A 21,581-nucleotide genomic window follows, 5' to 3' on the forward strand; every position below is an offset into this window, starting at 1 on the left:
CTTACAAAATTATTTGGAAATGAGCTCCTTGATTTACAACAGTAGCAGCTCCTCTATTTATAACAAATGCACACTTGTAAGATGTTATCAATTACTTTTGTCTCCCTGACACGCAGAGATGATGCTTAAATAGAAAATTGTGTTATGTGTGTTTGAAGACTTCTAAAGCTAGATAATTTTGCATTTTTCTACCCTACTGAGCTAGGAAATTAACAGTAAAGCTTTTTCTTGCCCTCTAGGAGACCTGATTTAGTCAAAGACATGATCTCAGGTAGTAGCTACAGAATCAGCTATTTATTTAATTTAAATAAAACTGTTCTTCCAGCAGACTGAAGGGAAGAAATAATATGTCATGCTAAGATTCCTGAGACGGTACTTCTCCCTGACATCCTTTCTGTGCATATTGAAGTGCACTGCTGCTCTGTGTTAAATAAACTGCCGTAGAATGGAAAGCAACTAATTTGTGCGCCCTGGGTGCTGGGCAACTAATTTAACTCTTGCTGGCACATAGACTATAAATAGAAAAAGATGGCAGAGTGTCATACAGATAACATTTTTATGAAAGTTAAAAAATTAACAGTGAGGAAACATTTTTTTCTTCCTACCTATCTGTCCCATGAACAGAAGTCATGTTGTTTTTAATCCAAAGCAAGCAGGTGATATTAGGTGTCACCTTGTGTGATGACGACTTACCAAGTCATGATTTACCAACTTACCCTAAATACCAGATGTGCCCTCACCTGCTTGGCAACACACCTTCTCCTTTCCTCACCTTTGTCCAGGAGGAAGCACTATCCTTTTGGAACTACAGAGAAGTAAAAGACTTGTGGACCAGATAGCTGTACATGTCACAGGAGCCACGTGACAGAAATGACCCTTGGGCTCATTCTCTTGCTCTCACATGGAGGTGGAGGGGAACTAGACAACAGCTTCCACGAGTTATCTAACTTGGCAGCAAGAGAAAAGTTATAGGTGCTGGTTTTCATCAGGTGATGGGCTGAGCTCATCTCTACGTGAATTTGTACAAACAGAACACTTCCCCTGGGTAATTTTCATACCCATCAGAACTGATCATATAATATGCACAGGATGGTCACATCTTCCTGATCCCAACAATAAAGAGCATTACCATCCTCAGTTGAGTCAGCTGAAACCAAATGCTTCCATGTCCTTCCAGTGATTGGAATGTGGTTTCAGTTTTTATGGGCCTAATGTACAAAGATAATATAAAAATACACCAGAATATATAAAGGAAATCAAATGCTTTTAGGAGAATTGAAGAATCTGATGTAACTTTCTATGCCCAAGATTGCTAATGCTTCTTCCACATTTTTATTTAATAGAAATCAATTGATTAAAATTCAGCAGCTTGGAGTATTTTGCTCTTAGATTTGTATCAACCTGTATACATCCAGTGTGTTCAAAGATAGTGCTGTACCTACAGATGTAATTTTTTTCAGATTCCCACCTGAAACTGCTAAACAATAATATTATTTTCAGAGATGTAGTTTAGGTCTAATCAGATCTCAAGCAGTTCTGTTCTCAATACAGGTTTTATGTATATAAAAGACTTAAAGGTTACAACACCAGATAGAAGTTTTCCAAAGGCATAAATGTAGGGTAAAAGCACAAAGCAAAAGATGTTGACTAACCTCAAAGTAAAGCTTATTAGGAAATAACAAAAAATGAGTGATCTGTCCAACAGCAAATCATGACACAAGCATGTTTGGGGGCATTGGCAAAGTTAAAAGTCCCTGCTGACGTTAGCCTTTTGCATTTCAATCACCCCACGTAAAGGGGAAAGAGAAAATCCTTAGGGTTTTGAACTATATTAATTGCATTTATTTTAATTAATTTCAAATTAATACAAACAGTGAAAGATTTAGGAGCTTGCAGCATCTTGTCTCCTCTGCTGCTTCATGTCACCTGGTGGCCCTGTCTGCACTCCTCCTGGGCTGATACCACTTGCTTTGATATTGACACAGTTCAGGCTCAATCTAGTCTTCAAAGAAAAACGGGCATGAAAATCCCTCAATCCCCTTTCTGCTCTGAGCCCAGGGCATGTGCACATTTCCCAGAGACTGCACAATCCAGTGGGTATTATATTGTACTTAAAAAATTAACAGTCTTTACATAAAATAGGATTTGGAATGACATTTCTGCCAGGGGATCATTCAAAGTCTGGTAGATGTACTACAATATCAGTCCTGATCTCTTTCATATCACTGTCTCAATTTTTCATATCACTGGCTGAATTTATTATACTGAATATTAAGAAGCAGAAGAAAAGAAGATGAGAAAGACTGTATCTCCTATTTTAGATAATATTTGTCCTGTTCTGCATTTGCTACCATTTACTTGCCAAACACAGTTCACTCTGTTTATTTACTATTTCAGCTTGTAAGAAGGCATGTTCCAGGTAAAAACAAAATGCAAGAAAGAATACCTCAGATTCACTCTTAGTGGAATTTTCTCTGTAGCAAGGAAAAGAGCCTCCTCAACATTCAGGCCCTATTCATCTGTTACTATTAATATTTTAAATAGTTATTAGAATTTAATGATTGTTTATTAATATTTAATAGTTATTATTAATATTTTTAAGAACTTCACTGGGCAATCAAGATACCAAACCAAAGTCAGCAGCACAGAAGAGATTAGTGAGTACTGCACAGATTTCATTAGTTCTGAGCTATATGGAGACTACAATCCTGGAACACATCTGTCTAATATCCCTCTGGAAAGAAGGGCACTTTTAGGACTTACGGTTAGTTGTCCTGCTCTGGTCACTCTGAGCACTGTCGTTTGACTGGTTGCTGGAGACAGAGGACACACTTGAGCTCCTGACAAACCCAAATGCAGCCAGCTTAGCTGCTGGCAACCGTGAATAACCTGGGGGACGAAGTCCAGATGGGCAGGGCTTGGGGAGATTTGATTTTGCAGCACTTGGACATGATCCTTTCTTAAGATCAACTGAAAGAAGGAAAAAAGAAAGAAAATTTTGTTAAAGAAGTTAACTGTGAGACACTGACCATTACCTGTATCTCCCAGCTACATAAAGGCAGTATTAAGACTGAATACAAGTTTAAATGGCTGATCAGACTGCAGTGACTGCAGTTATTTTTTGCTGTGATGAAAAGACATTTGGTAGAAAAATTTCAGGTCACAATAATTTTTAAAAGGTGAAATGCGCCAAGTACCCATAGGGCATAACTCAAACTTCCATCAAAGTAACATGGTTCAAAACACTACTACAAATTTCTTTTAATAATATCTTCTTCAATGCTCTATCACTTTCTAATTTTACATTTATTCTGTGCCAATTAAAAAAACTCACAGAGACAAACACACTACACATAACCTCCAATTTTGGAAAGTATTATAGACCAGCAACAATTCTCTTCAAGGACACAGAACTTCTTTGTTTTTCATCAAAGAAAACACTTCTTTGAAGTTTTTCTTTCAAATTTCCCTTTTCTTTCTCCAAGCCTGGGAACAAGGACATGACCTGTAAAGTTCTACTTTTTTAACATACCACTGGCCGTTTCCACTGGTGGACTTCTCCTTGCTAAGACATCAGCCCACGTGAGTGACATCGACCAAGTCTAAAACAAGTGCCAGCAGCAGGTTTATAACACCTGGAGTTAGACCACAGCAGCAGTTCAGCTGTGATGCCTGCCTGTGGTTACCAGCCACTCATCTGTCATCAGCTTCTGTCCTAACCTGTACGCTGCTGCTCTTGCTCAGGCAAACTTTTCTAGGCAAATACAGAACACAGGTTCACAAATGTTCATCTTTTCCTTCACAGGCCAAAGGTCCATGATCATGGCAGTCTTGCCTTCAAGGTTAAGGACCAAAGATTAGATTTTGCTTTTGGTTGGACGGTCTGCATACCAAGTGAGTCCAGAACGCAAGTGTACATAAACTTGGACATAGCTTTTTCTTCCTAGATTTTAGAATATCAGATTCTTGTTCCTTGTGGAATCCTGTGCAGTGAAACTAAATAATTAAAAAAAATATATTAACAACAATCTCCAAATTGATGCTAGAGTGTTTAATCAGGACCAGTGGGATAGGAGACAAGGAAGAATTAAAACTTATCAAAATATTCTGTCAGAAATGGCCACAAAGTCACCCTTTTTCTGTTCTTATTCAATGAACACTATTTGTACACTAGCCCGACACAAACTTCAAAGGAAGAAGCGAACACTCATAATATAAAGAAAAATACAAATTAACTGCACAGTAAGAATATGGTCATATAATTACAGTATTTAATTCTATTGTAAACTATGTAGGTCACAGCCTTATTAATTTTAATGAAGCATTTCACTTTGAGAAGACTTTAGAGAAAACAACACTAACTCCTTTGAGCAGAAAAATGTTACAGGGATTTTGAAAGATATTTGTGTACTTCATCACAATATTAATGCTAAGCTTTGTTTAATGTAACTAAGCCTTTCCTTTTGAAACAGAAATACGGGTAACACCTAGCTGAAAAGAGTTTTGTTCTCCTGTAAAACACATTCCTGCAAAGATGTAAAAAAATGATCCTTGCTCAATGAATAAAACAATTTATATACTCAAGTCTCTTAAAAATGCATTTTTGTACTCATTTTTCCCAGGTTGAGCCCTTTATTAAGACACAAGGAGATGGATGTCTGCACCACCTTTGACAGCCCAGAGAAGTACATGCTGTGCAGAGTAACCCAAATGAAAATAACAAATATCTGTAGTGAGTAATAAAAGACTACTAAAATCCCCATTCACTCCCCATCCCTGGCACCAGCAGAGGCAATTGTGGACTGTGATCCTGAATGTGGCTTCCTTTGGATATTGTAAGAGGGGCTCAAAGGTAGCCATGGGTTCTAAGTGCAGGTGAAGGGCAGAGTAGGCACATAAGCACAATGAAAAGATAGGCAGTGATGGTCACCATCAGTTCACTGCCAGGTTTGTGCAGTGCTGCTTTCATAGTGATCTAATACAGCTGATTTATGGCTAGCTGCAAAGCACCCAGACTTCTTCCAAAGACAAGACTTCTTCCCTACCCACTGCAAAATCCTCCATGTGCTGCATCAGTGACAGGACCAAGCCCCAGCACCCTCCAAATCTGAAGGTGAGAAAAGTACTCATGGTAAGCAGCTGCAGGTGCAAGGAACCTGCCTAGCTCAGTGGCAGCAGGGAGAAGGCATGGGGCTGTCTCTCGTGGGGTTTACAGGTTTTCAACAAATGTACCTGAACTACATAAACTGAGATTTCTTTTTCCTAAGCATCTCTGAAAATTGAGGTGGAGGGAGAGATATTGTTGCCTTGTTCTTTTAAAAGTTTTAAAGTTCTTTTAAAAGAAGTTTTCTATGCCTTCTAATGTTTACATATTTCTACTAGAGTTCTCATTCACTGTTCATGTAAATAATGATTGTTTTGCATTCTTCTTTGTAGGAAGAGAGAATTGATGGACTGCTGGTTTAACCAGTGTAGTAGGAGAGACGGCAATTTCATCCTCCAATTCACTGTCACTTTTGAAATTCTACATATTGCAAGGTCAGAAATAAAAGTTACATCCTTTTACTCTTTTAATCTTAGTGAGTGCGTGAGTTATTTTGTGTCGTAGTGCAACAAGATATTTCCATTTTACAGCAACAAACTATAAATATCACAGACTTCCTGCAACAAAATAGGGGAAATTCCACTGGGACAGTGGAATAAAGTTAGAAATGGCTTTATTCAAAAAGCATTTAAAACGTGCTTGGCCTAGGGCAGTGTGGCTCACCTGAGACTCCCAGGTCCCCAACTCAACTACAGGGATGCCCACATCAAGTCCCCAGACTGACTGTTCTCTGCAGTTTGTGACCAAGAACAATGAATGCCACTGAAGAAGAAGAATTTCCTTAAAATCAAAAGGATTTTGGTTACAAACTGCCCAACCATCTTTACCTTTACTTCAAAGTCATTCTTCCAGACTTGGGAAGAGGATTCAGTGTTTTTTTCTCATGCATTTTTGTGTATTTCTAGTTTATTACTTCAATTCCAATTCCCCCCGAATTAACAATATTTTGCATCTTGAAACCATCATCATCCTTAAATTATTTTTCACTTCTCTTCTTTGTAATCCAGTTCTTCTGTACCATGAGGACCTGGGGGCAGGACATTATCTTCATTAGGGATGCATTCAAATCCTTAAAGCTAAGTAATTTTGTGTATTCTTTCTCATTAAAATACATGAGACATCAGGGCCTATTGTACGTATTTTCTGTTCTAAACTTCACCAAGTTTTCTCATGCATGTTTTTTTGCTTTATTTCTGTTCCTTAAAAGTATAGAAGTGCTCCCGCAAACAAGGTCTGGGAGTTCAAAACAAAAGTTATTTTAATGAGAAGCTTTTATTTTAATGAAAATCTGCCAAAATAAGCTTAAAAATCTTTCTAGTTGTCTCACTGCCTGAAGCTAATTATAGAATTAAGTATTGTTGTCTGTATGCACACAAGTGATTTTCTATGACACTTCAAGCTGTTCCCATCCAGAAACATAAAAACATTTTGAGTTAGGGACTGATTGACACAAACTAGATGTGCCTGGGGAGACTTTATTAAAAGTCTGAACTTCACTTCTTATGCATCCCCACTGCATAAGAATTGCATCTTCGTGCACGGGTAAAAAGCAACTTTCATGTAATTTCTCTGTGAAATTTGAAATATGTTTTAGCTGAAATGAATGAAAAATTAAAGAAATGACTTATACAGATATGTTCTTATGAAAAAGAGTAGCAGTTCAAGATTTTAAAACTCCATAATTCAGGGATCTTTGGCAAATCTTTGTTGTCTGGTTGTAGAGTTTTTTTAGTTTTCTTTGCTTTCCCTTTTAAATTTTTTTTACCAGCATTTCTGTTAAAACTTTAATCATTAAATGTCATTTCCTCTCACTTACTGATAATCTGAAAATCACTATTCTCATTGCATATTGGGAAATCTGGGGTAAAAAACTTACCTCCAAAGTCACTGCATCAGTCAGAGATAATACAAGCCAAGTTAACCCAGCTCAGAGTTAACCCAAACATTGGTATCTTTGTAGATTAAAAACAAATCCCACAAGTGAGAAATCTTTTCTGGTGTCACTACATTTGTGGTTTCCCTGTATAGACATAATAATTTATCTCTGAACAAGAACTGAAGAAAGGGCCTTTAGAAAAGGGGCTTTAATGCTTTAGACCTAAACAGCAGTGAGCAGGTTGAGCCCAGCTGCCCTGATGGTCTCTCATCCAAATACTGTCAAGCCTGGAACAGTTCAGTTCCAAAGGCCAAACAGTTGTCACTGTTGAACATTGATTAATTTCTGATGGGTCAGTTCATCATCATATGGTAGTAAATGCTCACCTCCTCACGAAGCAGATTTCAAAGACCCAAAAATCTGCTCTGTGCCTTCCCAGCTCCCAGGCAAACCAAGGCAGGTTAGCACATTTCTCAACACCCCAAGAACTTGTCATCTCACAACTCATTCAAGCTGCAAATGTCCGTGTTCGCTTGGCAGCTAATGTGAAAAGCACGGCATCCCTCAAAAACATGCAGCACAGGAATCATCCGTGCATGAGTCTCACTCATTGCATTTTCCACTTGCAGCCCAGTGCAGCCAGAACACTTCTCTGCACTAGAGCTGCATCTCACTGGCTGCTCAGAAGGGCTGTGGATGTCCAGCCAGAGACAATGCTTGGATCTCAGCAGGAAGGAGGCAAGGTAGGAAGCATTTGCCTGCTCCTACACCCAGATTGCTCCACATACTCTTCTTACAAGTGACAGCTTGGTACAACTGTCATATAGACTAATCTTCTAAAATGATGGGGTTTAGTTCCTTGAAGACACAGTAAGTGGAGCAGAGAGGTGGCAGATGGCAATGTCTCAAGTAAGATGACAATGTCCTTAAAAAAATTTATGAGGAAATGTGTGAGTCCCTTTGAAACTTAATTTTTTTAATGAAATACAGTCAGATTGCTCTCTCAAAGAAAATAGAGAGTGAGAACTGAAAACTGCAGTGGAGGACAGAGAACATTTTCCTCTCTGAACTATTCCCTTGTCCCTCTTTCTTTAACCAGTTAAGAAGCTTGCCAGTTCTAACCCAAGGACCTCAGACTGCAAGTACAGACAGAGCTGGAGTAGCAGTAAGGCAACATTTCAGGAAGTAACCTCAAAACCTCTTTTCTATCATCAAATCTAATTTACATGTTCAATTAATAGGTCATTATTTGGTTGTTTATTCCTGTGAGTATACATGAAAATAAAACTTTCCTGCTGGGAGAAAGCTGTAGACATATTGTGGCATTGAAAATGAAACACATCATACATATGCAAAGACACAATATATGTGTGTGTCTGTCCGAGGAAGGACAAATATTGCAGTCCTGATTTATGGGTAAATTCTATCTTCAATGAAAGTTGGCTTGCTTAGAAATGAGAGCAACAGCTAGACCCTTGGGACTGACAAGTTTAATACACAGTGAGGTGATAAGGAAGTAACATTTCATTAACTCACTCTTTGAGAAAAAAATACCCTAAACTCTACTGAAAAATGTAGAATTAAGTTAAATTAATGAGCATAATTAAAGTGAAGCTTTAATGATGAGATCACTGTTATACTTTTCAAAATCAGACATTAATTCCATCAAAATAATCAGCTAATGAATGCAAATCCTGACATACTTGCTTCAAGAAGTCTTTATAACCAAGGAAAACATATTAATATTTTACATGTTATAGACACAGTATGCTTCAATGCTTGTTTTGACTTACAAGTTTCCCATAGAAAGAGCAGAGTCTATTTACATAAAATAAACAAATATTAAGCTTTCAGAGACTCTATGGCACCTATAAGTATATCATAATTCAATGACTCCCTATTTTACCTGCTTTGCAGAACACTTTTTCTTACAGTCAGGCTTCTTGTCCGACCTACCTGAGGCAAAGCACCACTGAAGGAGCAGCACTGCTTAATAAGGCATTTGTAGCCAATGCCACCATGTGTCCTACTTCCTGATGAAGAAGGATCACTGATCCAACCACACTTTAGGCATCACACTTAGAGATCACACTTGAGGGAGCACTCATCATCATTTTACTTTCTACTTGGCATAACGTAAAACTAACAAAACCCTTAATGCACTTATAATACTTGTAGTCCATCACAACAGTTCAGGGATTTAATTATCAATTACTTCAGAGTCATTTTTATGAGGATTAGTATTATACATGGGCCAAACCACCCCGCTTATCAGTGCTGCTTAACCACACTGCTGCATTATGAATGGTATAGCAAAGGGGAATAAAATCCTCATTAAGAGACAGTGCTGCTGTCCTCGATACCGTGCCACAGCAATTTCAGTTTAAAAGCCCCTGCTGTACTGCACACTTTGTCACGGGATAGCAATTGGCTAGATCCTTCTGTTTCCATTACCTCAGGGCATGACTGATATCACCAGGATTGGAAACTGGATTAAAAGCTCAGGATCAAGCTGCAAGAGATGCTGATTAGCAATCCTGAAGGCAGGCCTGATATCCCTGACAGAAAAATACCCCTCAGTCCCTAGCTGCTTTGGCTGAAGTTACCCAAGCTCTCATACCCCACAACACCCGTGAGCAAGTCTTACTGGCTCTGCATCCCAGATGCTGCCCATATGTTCATGCATGTTATTTACTCATGTTTGCAAATATGAATCTATCAAAGCTGTGTTTAATCTTGTTTTTCAAATAGTGCAGCAGAGCCAATGATGCAGATCAAATATACTGCAAATAATACTACAGCTAACAGCTAAACTAAGGGAAAGTGGTTGAAAAGGGTGTTGGGTACCTTAACACAGATGGCTAAAAGGTGTCTGGCCCTACTATGAGCTCCTCTAATTTACACCCCAACAGCTCTTGCATGCCAGGGGGTGCTGTACCATCCATCCCCTCCATGGCAACCAGCAACCCATCTCTGGTCTGCATGCGTGCTCTGCTGTGGATACAGGCACAGGAATCAGTTCTCTGATGCCTCTGCACTCCTATACCAGTCTTGTCCTATCTTCTGTCACCTCAGCCTCTTTAATGAGCAATTCATTATTCTTTTTAAAAGGAAGTATTAAAACCAAAAAAGTATGGTAATCTGACCTATGAAGTTATACATTGCTGAGAGAAGGATTAAGTCATTTGAGGCATACGAGGGAAAAGGCTTTAGTCAAGGAAAAGGTGATTATAACAAAATCTTGAATAGATAATTGGGAAAAAATGCTAAAAAAAATGAATGTAAAGAAATCAGCATAAGATTTCACAAGTACACAAAAGATAAGTAAGAAGAGGCATTGAACCAAAGGAGAGCAGTGAAAAGTACTTCACAACAGAATAAGGTACTGAAGAAAAATTAAACACATTCTTCATCTTGCAAGGAAAATGAAAGGTGAGATGCCAGAAGTGAAAACAATGCGTCTTGGGGTGGACAGTGAAAAACTGGAGACATTAGCAACCTCTCCAGAACAAGTCTTGTGTAATTTAAAATCCATAAAACAGTCAGAGCCCAAAGATCAGATGAGACACACTTTGGGGTCCTGAAAGAGATGTCAGACAGATTATTGGGCTACCAGGAGTTATCTTTTATACCCTTTCTGAAACAGCAAGGTATCAATAGACTAGAGAGAAACAAGCAAAATAACAGCTGTAGGAAGGAAATTATGAAGAGCTGTAAATAGAAATTGACCTCCAAAGCAGACAAAGTCCAAAAAATAATCAGTGATAAAAAATAAATAATTTTTTAAAATTTAAAAAGTGACCAAAAAACCCAAAAAACTTTGAGAAATATGAAAATGTTTAAAAATACCACTTTAGTGGAATAGAATCACAGTAACAGATTGTGCAATTTACTTACGTACACTCCTCACGTACTGGCTTTTTTTAAAGGAGGTACTACAGATTATAAAAGGGACTGATAAGCTGATCCTGTTTAGATTTTAAAATGTCACATAACATAGAAGACAGTAAATGAATACATGCAAGACAAGCTCCTGTATGGATTAAAAGTGGCTGAGGAAAAGTCATGTCTGCATCAATGATACAGGATAATATGGATAATGGAGGGGTGATGGATGAATAAAAATAAAGGCAATGTTCATTTCTGAGGATCAGAAAAAAGGGTTTATTTGGAAATGGGTTTTGTTTGCATTTTCTCTCTTATCTATCTACCAAACTGGTTCCTGTAACACCAGGGCTTACCCTACTCATATTCTGAACTCACAGACTCTTGCAGTTTCATTTAAATGGAAATTATGATCCAATTACTCTCTGCACCTGTATTCCCATATTCATTGCTGACTGAACTCAAGTCACAGGGCAGAAATGGTATTTACAACCCAGCCTGCAATCTTGGGGTGTCTCAGAAGTCACATACAGTTGAGTTTGGTCAGCTTCTGCTAATGGCATCAGATAAACTACAGATGTAGGGTCAGATAGTAAAGCATACTGGCAAGAGGCACTATACTACAGAAAACCTTGATTTTCTGATAAGCCCCAAATCCTGTCAACCTGTATTACTGACTGAGACCGTCCTCTCAGGGTAAAGTCCAGATGCTCTGGTGCATTTCCATTCTAATTTTTTCTTAATTTCTCCTGCTCCTTTGTATGGACAAACGAACACTGGGGAGAGATGGCAATAGTTTTCAAATACCTGCAAAGAGGAAAAGACCCCACAACTACTCCAGACGAAAGAGGAAGCAAACTGTAATAAAAGGGGTAAGGCAAAACACAATAGGGAACACTTTTAACTTGAAAACAGGTAATTCATTGGAACAGTCCTGCTTTCAGAGGTTCCAAGATCTCATATTGAAGGTTTTTATAAATAGTTTTTCATGAACAGGTTAAATAAGGATTCATCAGAAGGAATCCTGTCCTGGGGCAAGAGAAGGGATAATATGAAGGTAATCATTAATTAACTTTACCCCTTCTGACTATTTTTAAAAATCTCTGCAGCATTCTAGGCTGTTAAACAGCTGCTACACGTCACTCTCACAATGACTGATTTTCAGCTGTCTCTGAACTTGCTCCTGTTGAAAGGTGCATTTTTTAAACCTCCACACTTTTCCAGGCTCTAAGGAGTGTTCTGTAGAAGCAATTACTGTCCCTTTCTTGTGACATCACACACTTCTCCTTCCAGCTCTTCTCATGCTTTTCCTTTCCTGTAATTCTGCCCAGGGTCATACTTAGCTGAGCACTAGCCAGGAAGAAAAGGGTATTAGAAGTGTTGTCTCCAAAGAGCTGTACACCAGGCCTTCAGAGAATTAAGATCTCTGCTGGCACATTTGAACACTGCCCAGGTTTTCAGAGCACAACGTGGTGGGGAATGTCAAATCCAGACTGAGCAGTGGGGTCTTCATGATGGAGGAATATGTCCCATTTTCTTCCCCAGAACAAAATCAAAGATTTTTCAGGCATTTACAAGGTGGAGGAAGATAAAAAGGTGAAAAGTGAGAATTATTATTGAAAACCATTCTCTTTCTTTGGCAATGACCTGCGAAACAACCTTTGCACAAGTCCCAGACTCCCTGTTCAGCCTCACCGCAGGATAAAAAGACACACCTCAAAGTGCTGTTGGAGCTTTGTACAATCAGGTCAAAATGCTGCTCACTTTGTGATTTTTCTGTCTTAAAAAAAAAGGTATCTTATTGGTGACAGCAGTAAAGGGAAAGGAAAGAAAGCTCATACTTTACCTGAAGCATCAGGATGGTAGAGGCCGGGAGCAGTTGTTATTTCTCCTTGCTGATGGAGACAACTCCCTGAGGACCTTTGACTTGCAATGAGAATCCTGCTCTTGGCAGATGGCAACCTGGACACTGCACCCAGTCCCAGCTGTGGCTTCAGGATCATGGCAGATCGATAAAAGCTTGGTGGAACCTCATAGTGGGTGTACGGTGGAGGGCAAAATTCATCTTTTGCAGGCCTTTCCCCAACCTGCAGAAAAATTATTAACACAGATATTAAGCAATATATAAATAAACTCAGACAATATGGAGCTCCAAATTGCTTATAAAGGCCAAATTTCCCTCCTTGTGAATCTGGTCTTCAGAGCATTGCAAACTTCCAAAAAGTTATGGTCTTACTATATGAATCACTCTTCAAAAACATGTATATTACACTCTCAATATGCAACTACACCCAAATAAAGAATTGATGCATTCCCTAAAAGATAATGGACAAATGAAAGACCTTCAATTAGTGAAAATGGAGATATACTGTTAAGTCACAAAAAGTTATATTATTTACAGAGGTGGATATAGTAAGAGACATTGTAAATGGAATTTTTTTTAGAAGTTATTTAAAATATTCTTGCCCAATTCTGGGAGAAGTTGGTTTTAACTTAGGTAGCTAAAAATAAAGCTGGAGGTGCTTTAGGTACATTTTATCAGAGAAATTGAACTGCCAAATAAGTTCTGTGACAAAAAAAAAAAAAAGAAAAAGAAAAGAAAAAAAAAAAAAGAAAAAGAGCCCCCAGTATGTTCTCACTGCAAAATGTTCATTGTAGTTTGTGCCCCTCTAATTCCTGGAAAGAGTCCTGGTTGCGGACGTGAGCACATTTCTATAATTTATTCTTTCAGAGGCCTGTTGAATATTCCAAATCAGAACTATAAAACACATCTTCCCATGTGAATTGGAGAAAAAAAAAACCTATCAGATTTGCAAATGTGAAAATCGGTGGTTTTGCTATTTATTACAAAGACATGCTGCTTTGTTAAAATCAGTATCAATCTCTCAGTGTTTTAATGGGCATTTACTGTACGAACAGCAGAATAAATCCTAAACTGGAAGTATTTCCAGCTTATAGCACTGAACTTGCACTCGAGGAATGCCTGGTTCCGTAATTCTGCCCTTGCATCTTTGTACATTCAAGCTGGGCTCTGATTCCAATTTTTCTGTGCTGCTTCATGACTCAGGACAAGAGTGTAGAGTTTTCATCTCACACGTTTGCAAATAACTGTTTGCTCTTCTGAGTAGAATGCAGCTTCTTGACTATTTTCATATAAAATGCAATATCATCATAATGTAGAAAGGACCTATGAATATTTTTTCAGTCATCCCACTTAGTTCATGGGAAAAGAAAAAAAAAGGTGTAGGAAATAGGAAATCTGAACAAAATTTGTTTAAAAATTAATCAAAAAGTGCCATGGGCTACCTAGGAAGAAATGTAACTGCCAATTAATTAACTCTGCTGTAAGATATGATGCATATAATATGCCAAATCAATTTCTATTTAGCAATTATAAGCATTAGAATATGCACTTCAACATTGGCTATAAAAGCTTTGATCCTAGCTCCTTCAAGAGCTTTAATCCTAATTTAGCAAATCTTTAATATGCTAAGAGACAAGATTGGCCGTAAACTATGAAATATAGAAGAATATTTGAGGCCTTTGCACAGGAACTGGGAGGGCAGATGTAACAAACATTGTGCTTTATAGTCTTGCCCTATATTTTTTCTTCTGTTTGCAGTCTTATTTCCTGCCATTAGATCTTTCTCTTCCTTTTTTATGGTACTCCTATGACCTATTTAAAGTAAGGATGCGGCTTTTTGCTGTATAATATGAATGATTCTGCAGACTTGGACTGCAGATGTCCAGCTTCATACTTTCAGCTTCTAGATATGAGATTGTTTTTCTGCATAAGCCTCAGTTATCTTCTCTCTCCCGCATAAATTTATTTCTATCAGATTATATTATGCATACTATCATTTCATACTTGAATGAAAGTTGAGCACCAATGCCAAGTATTTCAGTATAAGGAAAAGAGAAGATCTTTAAATAAAGAAAATAAGAATTTTTTTATAAATATGGTCAGTTTATTCAAATCTTCTCTCACCCTATTTCTTCTTCTTTATTGACAGTATGCTAAGAGTAGTGGAGAAGGGCAACAAACATAGACACAAACCAAATCAATCACAAGCATAAGACCTCTTCTCAAGGAAGGAGCCCTTCTCAAGGAGAAGGACTTAGAATAGAAATTTAGATTGGAAAAGACCCTTGAGATAATCAAGCCCAACTGAATTTGCCCAAATATGTCTCAAGAATTAGGTGCTATTTTTTGAAGATCTCAGTTTTGGAGGACATGAACTTGTTATGAAGATACACTATTTTTTCCTTTCTATTTAACTGTGAATTCATGAAGTGCAAAATCCAACTGATCTCAACAGAATTGTATAAAATTATTGCCATTTTAAGGCTCTTCAGAAAGATATGGATTAATCTGAACCCCGCTAGGACCCTTTATTAGATTTTTGTATGAGGGACTTATAGTGAAATGATGTGTTGCGGCTTGTCCACCAAGAAGGTCAGCCCAGAGTTTTCTTCTGTGGGGCTGCCTGCTCATTACCCACAGACTCATGAATGAATTTGTTAAAATGAGCCAGAAAACTCTGCAACAAATACTTTGAGCATACAGGAATTTCCACAGGCTGGGTATTCCTGAGCAGAGCTGGCAGCATGGCCAGCAGGTACAGATGCCAAACACTTTCCTTCATGATACTTTGTTTATAGCATCATCAAACATTTAATGCCTCGAGGAAGAATTTGCTTGTCAAGTGCCTGCTTCAGGCAACTCTTTGGGAAAAGAGTTGGCAACATCAGGCAGTTCAAATAACAGGATCAAGGGGAGAAACTTTTGGTTTGACTATATATAAAACAACTCCCCTAACTCCTTTTTACCTCAGTAGGTGTTTTGTTTCAACAGACTTTAGTCCATCCATTGGACCACAATGATGTCTGTGCTGGGGAACGGACCTAAAAAGATAGTAGAATGGGCCAGTACAGTCTTGGTGAGGCAAGCAGGAGAGCTGGGGATCAGCAGATCTCCTTACAGACCCTCACCAGTCAGAGCTTTTGGCAGCAGCCATAAAACAGTGAATAAAGCATCCAATGACCACTCTCTGACAGTGCACAGGCTGTATCTGTATGGGTAAACTGTCCGTCTGCAGACCAGGCTGATCCATGCTGGTCCTTGGGAGCAGCCTTCTGGGTGAGCAGCTCTGGCAGAGCTGGATCCTGAGCTGGGAAGCATGCTCCCAGTCCAGCAGTACAGGCAGCCTTTCCTGAGCCTTGGAGGCCATGTCATTCCATTGTTCAGTTCACTAGGACAGCTACAGTCTTTGGGTCCCTGTAACTTGATTTGCCCTGTAACTTCTCACAGAGGCAACTGGGAGAACAAAGAGCCCCCCAAACACCCACTGGTGCTGACTAGAAGAGGGCGAAGTCTTCAATGAGATGGGGAGCCCCCGTTGTGGTCAAGGATGTGGACAGCAGTGATCTGCCCTGGAAAAGAACTGGTTTTCTTAAGCATGTTGCATTTCACCTTGAGAGATTTTCTTTTCTTACTTCTTTTTTCCTTTTTTGATGCGGATGGGCATGAATGACCTATCTACACACTCTGCCAATTTTCTAAAGAAAAGCACATTTTCTGCCCATTCAGCCTTAACTCAATTTCACTATGGCCCCAACCCCTCAGCACAGCTGGACTGCCTTCATGCTGGAGTTGGGATTTTTGTCTGAGCTGCCCTGAGTGGGCTTTGGCACAAGCAGCTCAAGAAGCCCTGCAGGCTTCTCACTGCACAGAGGCAGCCCTCGAGTCGTTCTCATAGAGTTCTCCAGGCCTTTTCTTGGAGTCTCCTGCCCAACACGGCATCTTCCTGTTTCTTCTACACTTGGCACCCAGAGGGATATTTAATTGTTCCTACCACTTAGCTGAATGATGCTTAGAGATTACAGCTATTAACACTATCATAGCTATATAAGGAGCTACAAAATGCTAATCAAAACTCTCCAAAGACAATGCTGGATGTGTGAAATAGGTCAATCTGGGATTTTTTTCTCTAACTAAGATAGTGCCATCATGCTAGTCTCCTTGTCTCCAAAACCTCTGAGTCTTCCACACTATCCCTTCAGATCAGTGATCTGGATCTATTTCAATGCCTCCTAGTTGGTTTCTTTTGGATTATACATCACTCATCTGCTACTAACCCATAACTGTGCACAGCTGCTCTTTTAAGCATCTGTTCACCTTCATGGATTGACCATTTTCCTTTCTCTTGATTCATACTGAGCCAAATCAGGCCCCTTTGTATTCCTCCAGCTGGCAGGACAGACAGGTTATTGCTTTTAAGGTGGCAGCCCAAGAAAGCAGATTCCATCTTCTGCTATTAGCTCCTGAATCCTGGCCTAATGCAAATTCATAATGCAAACCACAGTTTGACTTTTTCTTCTCAGCCTCTTCTCCAGTCAGTCCAGCTTCTCTGAAGAAGCAGTTTGCTTGGGTTCAGATATTCCCTTGTCAAAATACCCACCAAAAGTCATATTTCTTGGAGGAATAAGGGAAGTTCCTCTCCAGCTCACGTGTCCTACTTCTAATCCTAGTCTAGAGAAAATCCCACTGCAGCCTTGCCATAGCTTGAATCCTTCTCATGCTAAAAACAGACCCCAGCAGTGCTCAGAAATCTGTCCTTTGTTCACAGATGTGTCTGCTAATCCTGTCTGATTATCTGAACCCCAACTCTCACAGACACCTGTGGTCTTCAGAGGGTCATGCTACCCTATAAACAGCCAAACAGCCAGTGCACAATCTGGGTCATTTTGGCTTTCATTCCATTGCCATATATTAAAGAGTAATAACCTAGTAATTTCCCCTCAACTTATAAAGCAATTGTGAAAATATACTAATGATGGCTGGAATAGACAATCTCAAAAGACTTTAGTAATTAATTTCTTGGAAATAAAGTACAAGGGACAGAGCTGAAAACTGAAGTTAAAGGAAAAAGGACAGCAAGCACTGTTCTTTTCTGTGTTTGTGATGAGAAACAACTGTAATCTTTGTTCACTTCAGTAGGTTTCTGGTTAGTATGCAATAAGGGTCAATCTACTCTCACACACAGTACCTTAATTTGGGTATTTGCCAGGTTTTGACTGCCAACACTGTCACTAAATATTTTATTTCAATGCTGTTCCTTGGAGCTATACTGAATGCAGAATGAACTAGGGAGCCTTAATAACACCACAAGACACAGAGCAAAAAACCATATCCTTTTGTTTTTTTAAAGACTCATTCAAATAAAATCACTCGTGCTATCTTCAGTGTTTGCATGCAAAGCTTGGTTGTTGGACTACCTCGGGTCCCAAGCAATGGATGCAAGAACACATGACAGACACAGCTTCCTCTTCCCTATCCTTCCTCCCCCTACCAAGCAAGCTCATCCTTCCTCCACTGTGCTCATCTCCCAGCAGGGATTTTGGGAACCCAAAATCCTGCCCAGTTTAGCAAGGCAGAAACACAGTGAGCTATCTGGAGCCAGAGGTGTCTAGAGGGATTTCCATCACATTTTGGTTGCTCAGGATGGCTTCCCAGGGAAAAGAATAAATCTTTTTTGATGTGCAGGTCAATGTAAGAAACAGCATTAAAATTAGTCAAAAGTAAATCTTCTTTTGTATTTTATATAAAATACAAAAAGAGCTCTGATAGTCCCTGGGTTTCCATAGAGCTAAACAGAATGGAATTAGTTTAGACCTATACTGCTCTGTCTACAAAAACCTGCCAACTTTCCCATTAGGAAGGAAGAGTCTCTATAGGCAAATTACAATCATTTCCCAAAGCTATTCTTTGGGAAGCAAAAAAACCCAAACCAAACCAAACCAAAACAAAAAAACCCAAACTATTTATTTATTCAATTCAGCATGTCTTTTCTTTTATAAACATCCCAATTTATAGTACTAGCAGGTGATCAATTTGCTTGAAAATACTGGAAGAACACAGTAACAACTTCCAGTAACAGCTAAGATATCACAACAGGGTCAGTGCCAGAAGCAGTTAGGTAAGATTATTCCTAATGATCACACATTGTTTTAGGATTTATTTCTTATTTGAGGTTTGAGAACTAACTTCTGGCAGCAGCAAATAAGCAAATAATGACAACCTGGCACACAAAAGCAGCTAAGCTGCAGAAACTTACCTCGTGCAGGAACTTCTCACTCATTGGACCGAAGTGATGACCTGGGGGCCTAATTCCTGACACTACTAGTCCAGAACCAAAGAGTCTTGGCTTCTGGAGGTCAGGTTTAAATTTGTCGTACAGGACGCTGGCGGGCTTTGCCTCCTCTCCATTGGACACCTTCTGTTCCTCAGGGATGGGCATTCTGCACGCAGGGCTGTCGAAGGGCAGCGCTGCCGGCGCGAACAAAGGGTCGAGCTGCTCTATTGAACGAGGGTTTCTCCTAATGTACGTGATGATTTTAGGTCTCACAGGCTTGGGCCGGGGGATGGGAGGTTTCATCTCAACACCTTCTTCCAGCTTTTCACTGCATCCAGTGTCCACATCGGCCTTATCTGTGAGGGAGCCCTTGGGGTGGACCAGGATAGGTTTTGGGATGGCGCTGCTGCAAGAACTCTTGATAGGCACTTTAGGGGATAAGTTTAACAACTGTGTGCTGTCAATAGGAGGTAGGACTGAGGAGGGTGACAATTTGTCATCATGAAGTGCATAAAGGTCCTTCAAATTATTGTTTGATAGTGTGGGCTGACCATTACCATCAGGCATTGCCATTGGGCGCACAGGAGTTGGGACACATAAAAATATATCAGCCTTTGTTGGAATGTTACATCTCTCTGGTGCTTCCTCTGGAGGATGTTTCTCTACATTAACTGTTTCTTTACTTGAAACATTTGAGGTTTCCACATCACTGCTGTGACTGTCAGGTTGTTGATTTGACACTGTCTCTGCACTGCATGCTCTGTGATGATCTGAGGGATCAGAAGCAGGCACAACAGTATCCTCAGTGCTTTCTTTGACTAGCATCAGTTTATTCTCATTAACTTCCAAGGGTTTGCTGTCAGGTGGATTGATATCATGTGTAGGAGATACCTGTTCACCAACTGTTCCAGTGCAACCTGTGTCAACTTCATGCAAATTTCTGTTTTTTCTCGGTGTCACTTTGACGCTGGGTTTACTACTGCAGGTGAGTGGAAATACTGTTTCCATTTCCTCATCAGTAAAATATTCCTCACCAGCTTGGCTGGTTGCCCTGCTGTCACTGTCATTGCTTCCTCTCCCTTCTCCACTGATGGTGATGTTATCATTTCGCAATTTATCATCAGGATGAGTTACTACCTGGCTTGACAATGGGTCCTCTACTCTATTACAGTTGTCGTGAAAATGGGATACTTGAAACTTTGATGTATCAGACCCAGAGCTTTTCTGTTCCTGCACTGCTGTATTTTCAGCTCTTGGACACCCCAGGAACTCTACCAGCATAATTCTCTCTATCTTTTGTGGACACGTATTTTTATATTGTAGAGATGGTGCAGTCCTAAGCTCCAGTTTTTTACTTTTATCACCCTGACCTAATTGTGCTTCTGATTTACTAGCAACCTCATTGATCTTAACAGCTGAATGTTGAGAATGAGAAGTATGCAGTGTGCTTTCAATGCTAACATTTGGTACATTTTCTGGTTTACTTGTTTTCTTGTTCCCTGAGGTAGATGGTGTGGAATAAAATACAGTCTTTTCCTCTGAGGTATTGTCAAGTGGACAAAACACCATCCCAAGAAAATGATCCGTGGATGTTTTTTGGGATTTCTCTGTACTTCCTACCAAGTGGTGAGACCTGTCGATGGAGTCCAATGATGCAGAAAGCAGACGTTTACATGACACGCGGCCAACGCAGTCTTTTGCAAATGTTTCGGGCTGAGGAGAAAATTTACTTGGTCTTCCCAAAGAAAGCCTTTTTATTCTCTCCACCTCCACAGTCCTGGACATTTTTCCCTTAGGGAAGTTCTGGGTAAAATCAATATTACCTTTGGAGACAACCTCCAGGTTGGCATCATTTGTGCTACTTTTTAAATTGGACAGACTTTGTCCTCGGCTAATCCTGATATGCTTTGATATATCCTTAACTTCACTGGTCTTACAATCTTTCCCCATTTCCCTGCTTGAGGTGGAGGGCAGCTTACTTTCCTGTGCACTGGTGTGACAGGTTCGAGAGTCTTTGAAGGTCAGAAGTTTATTCTGCTCTGTAGGCAGATGAGTCACTTTCTCTGTTCCTCCAGAGTACATATTCCCACTCTCATCTGTCAAATCATGTTTCTTAACATCCCCGTCAGTGGTTCTAACTTTTGTTACAATTTGGTTGGCATTGGTATCCCCAACATTCACTATGCTTTCATTATTGTTTCTTATTTCACTGCGGTTGTCGTGAAGCTGGGAATAACATGATTTGTTTGGAATTAGTGGAGCACTCATTTTGAAGCTTCAGGTGACTGCTTTTTTTTTTTTTTTTTGGCAGTTTTAATTACAGAGAAGGTGTTTTCCCCTGTGAGGTTAACTTTTATGAATGCTTCAGTTATATATTTAAATTAGAACTGATCAGTAGAAAATTCATCATCAGAAGGCTTGAAGTCTCTTCTCAGAGTCACATTTTTCTGCTGCTCAGTTGTCTTTTTCTATAGCTTCTGGACCTAGGAAATCTTTATGATGCACTGCAGAGAGGTTCAACAAAAGCAAAATAGATCTGCCAAGTTCTCTCTGAATGAGAGCCAGTTAATCCAGCCAACCT

The 21,581-nt window shown here is 39.5% G+C and overlaps 1 protein-coding gene across 9 annotated transcripts in view; it reads right to left on the reverse strand.

Annotated features, from left to right (window-relative positions):
* MTUS2 (microtubule associated scaffold protein 2) overlaps positions 1-21,581 on the reverse strand; it is a 271,445-nt gene that overhangs the window by 139,945 nt on the left and 109,919 nt on the right. For all 9 annotated transcript variants that reach the window (XM_072930341.1, XM_072930338.1, XM_030274713.4 and 6 more), the window contains 3 exons: positions 18,983-21,579; positions 12,712-12,952; positions 2,764-2,970 (listed from right to left, as the gene is read on the reverse strand). In XM_072930341.1, the coding sequence (XP_072786442.1) occupies positions 2,764-2,970; positions 12,712-12,952; positions 18,983-21,268 (2,734 nt within the window). In that variant the 5' untranslated portion in view covers positions 21,269-21,579. The remainder of the gene's footprint in view (positions 1-2,763; positions 2,971-12,711; positions 12,953-18,982; positions 21,580-21,581) is intronic.

The sequence above is a fragment of the Taeniopygia guttata genome, chromosome 1 (assembly GCF_048771995.1).
Source record: "Taeniopygia guttata chromosome 1, bTaeGut7.mat, whole genome shotgun sequence".
Classification (NCBI taxonomy): domain Eukaryota; kingdom Metazoa; phylum Chordata; class Aves; order Passeriformes; family Estrildidae; genus Taeniopygia; species Taeniopygia guttata.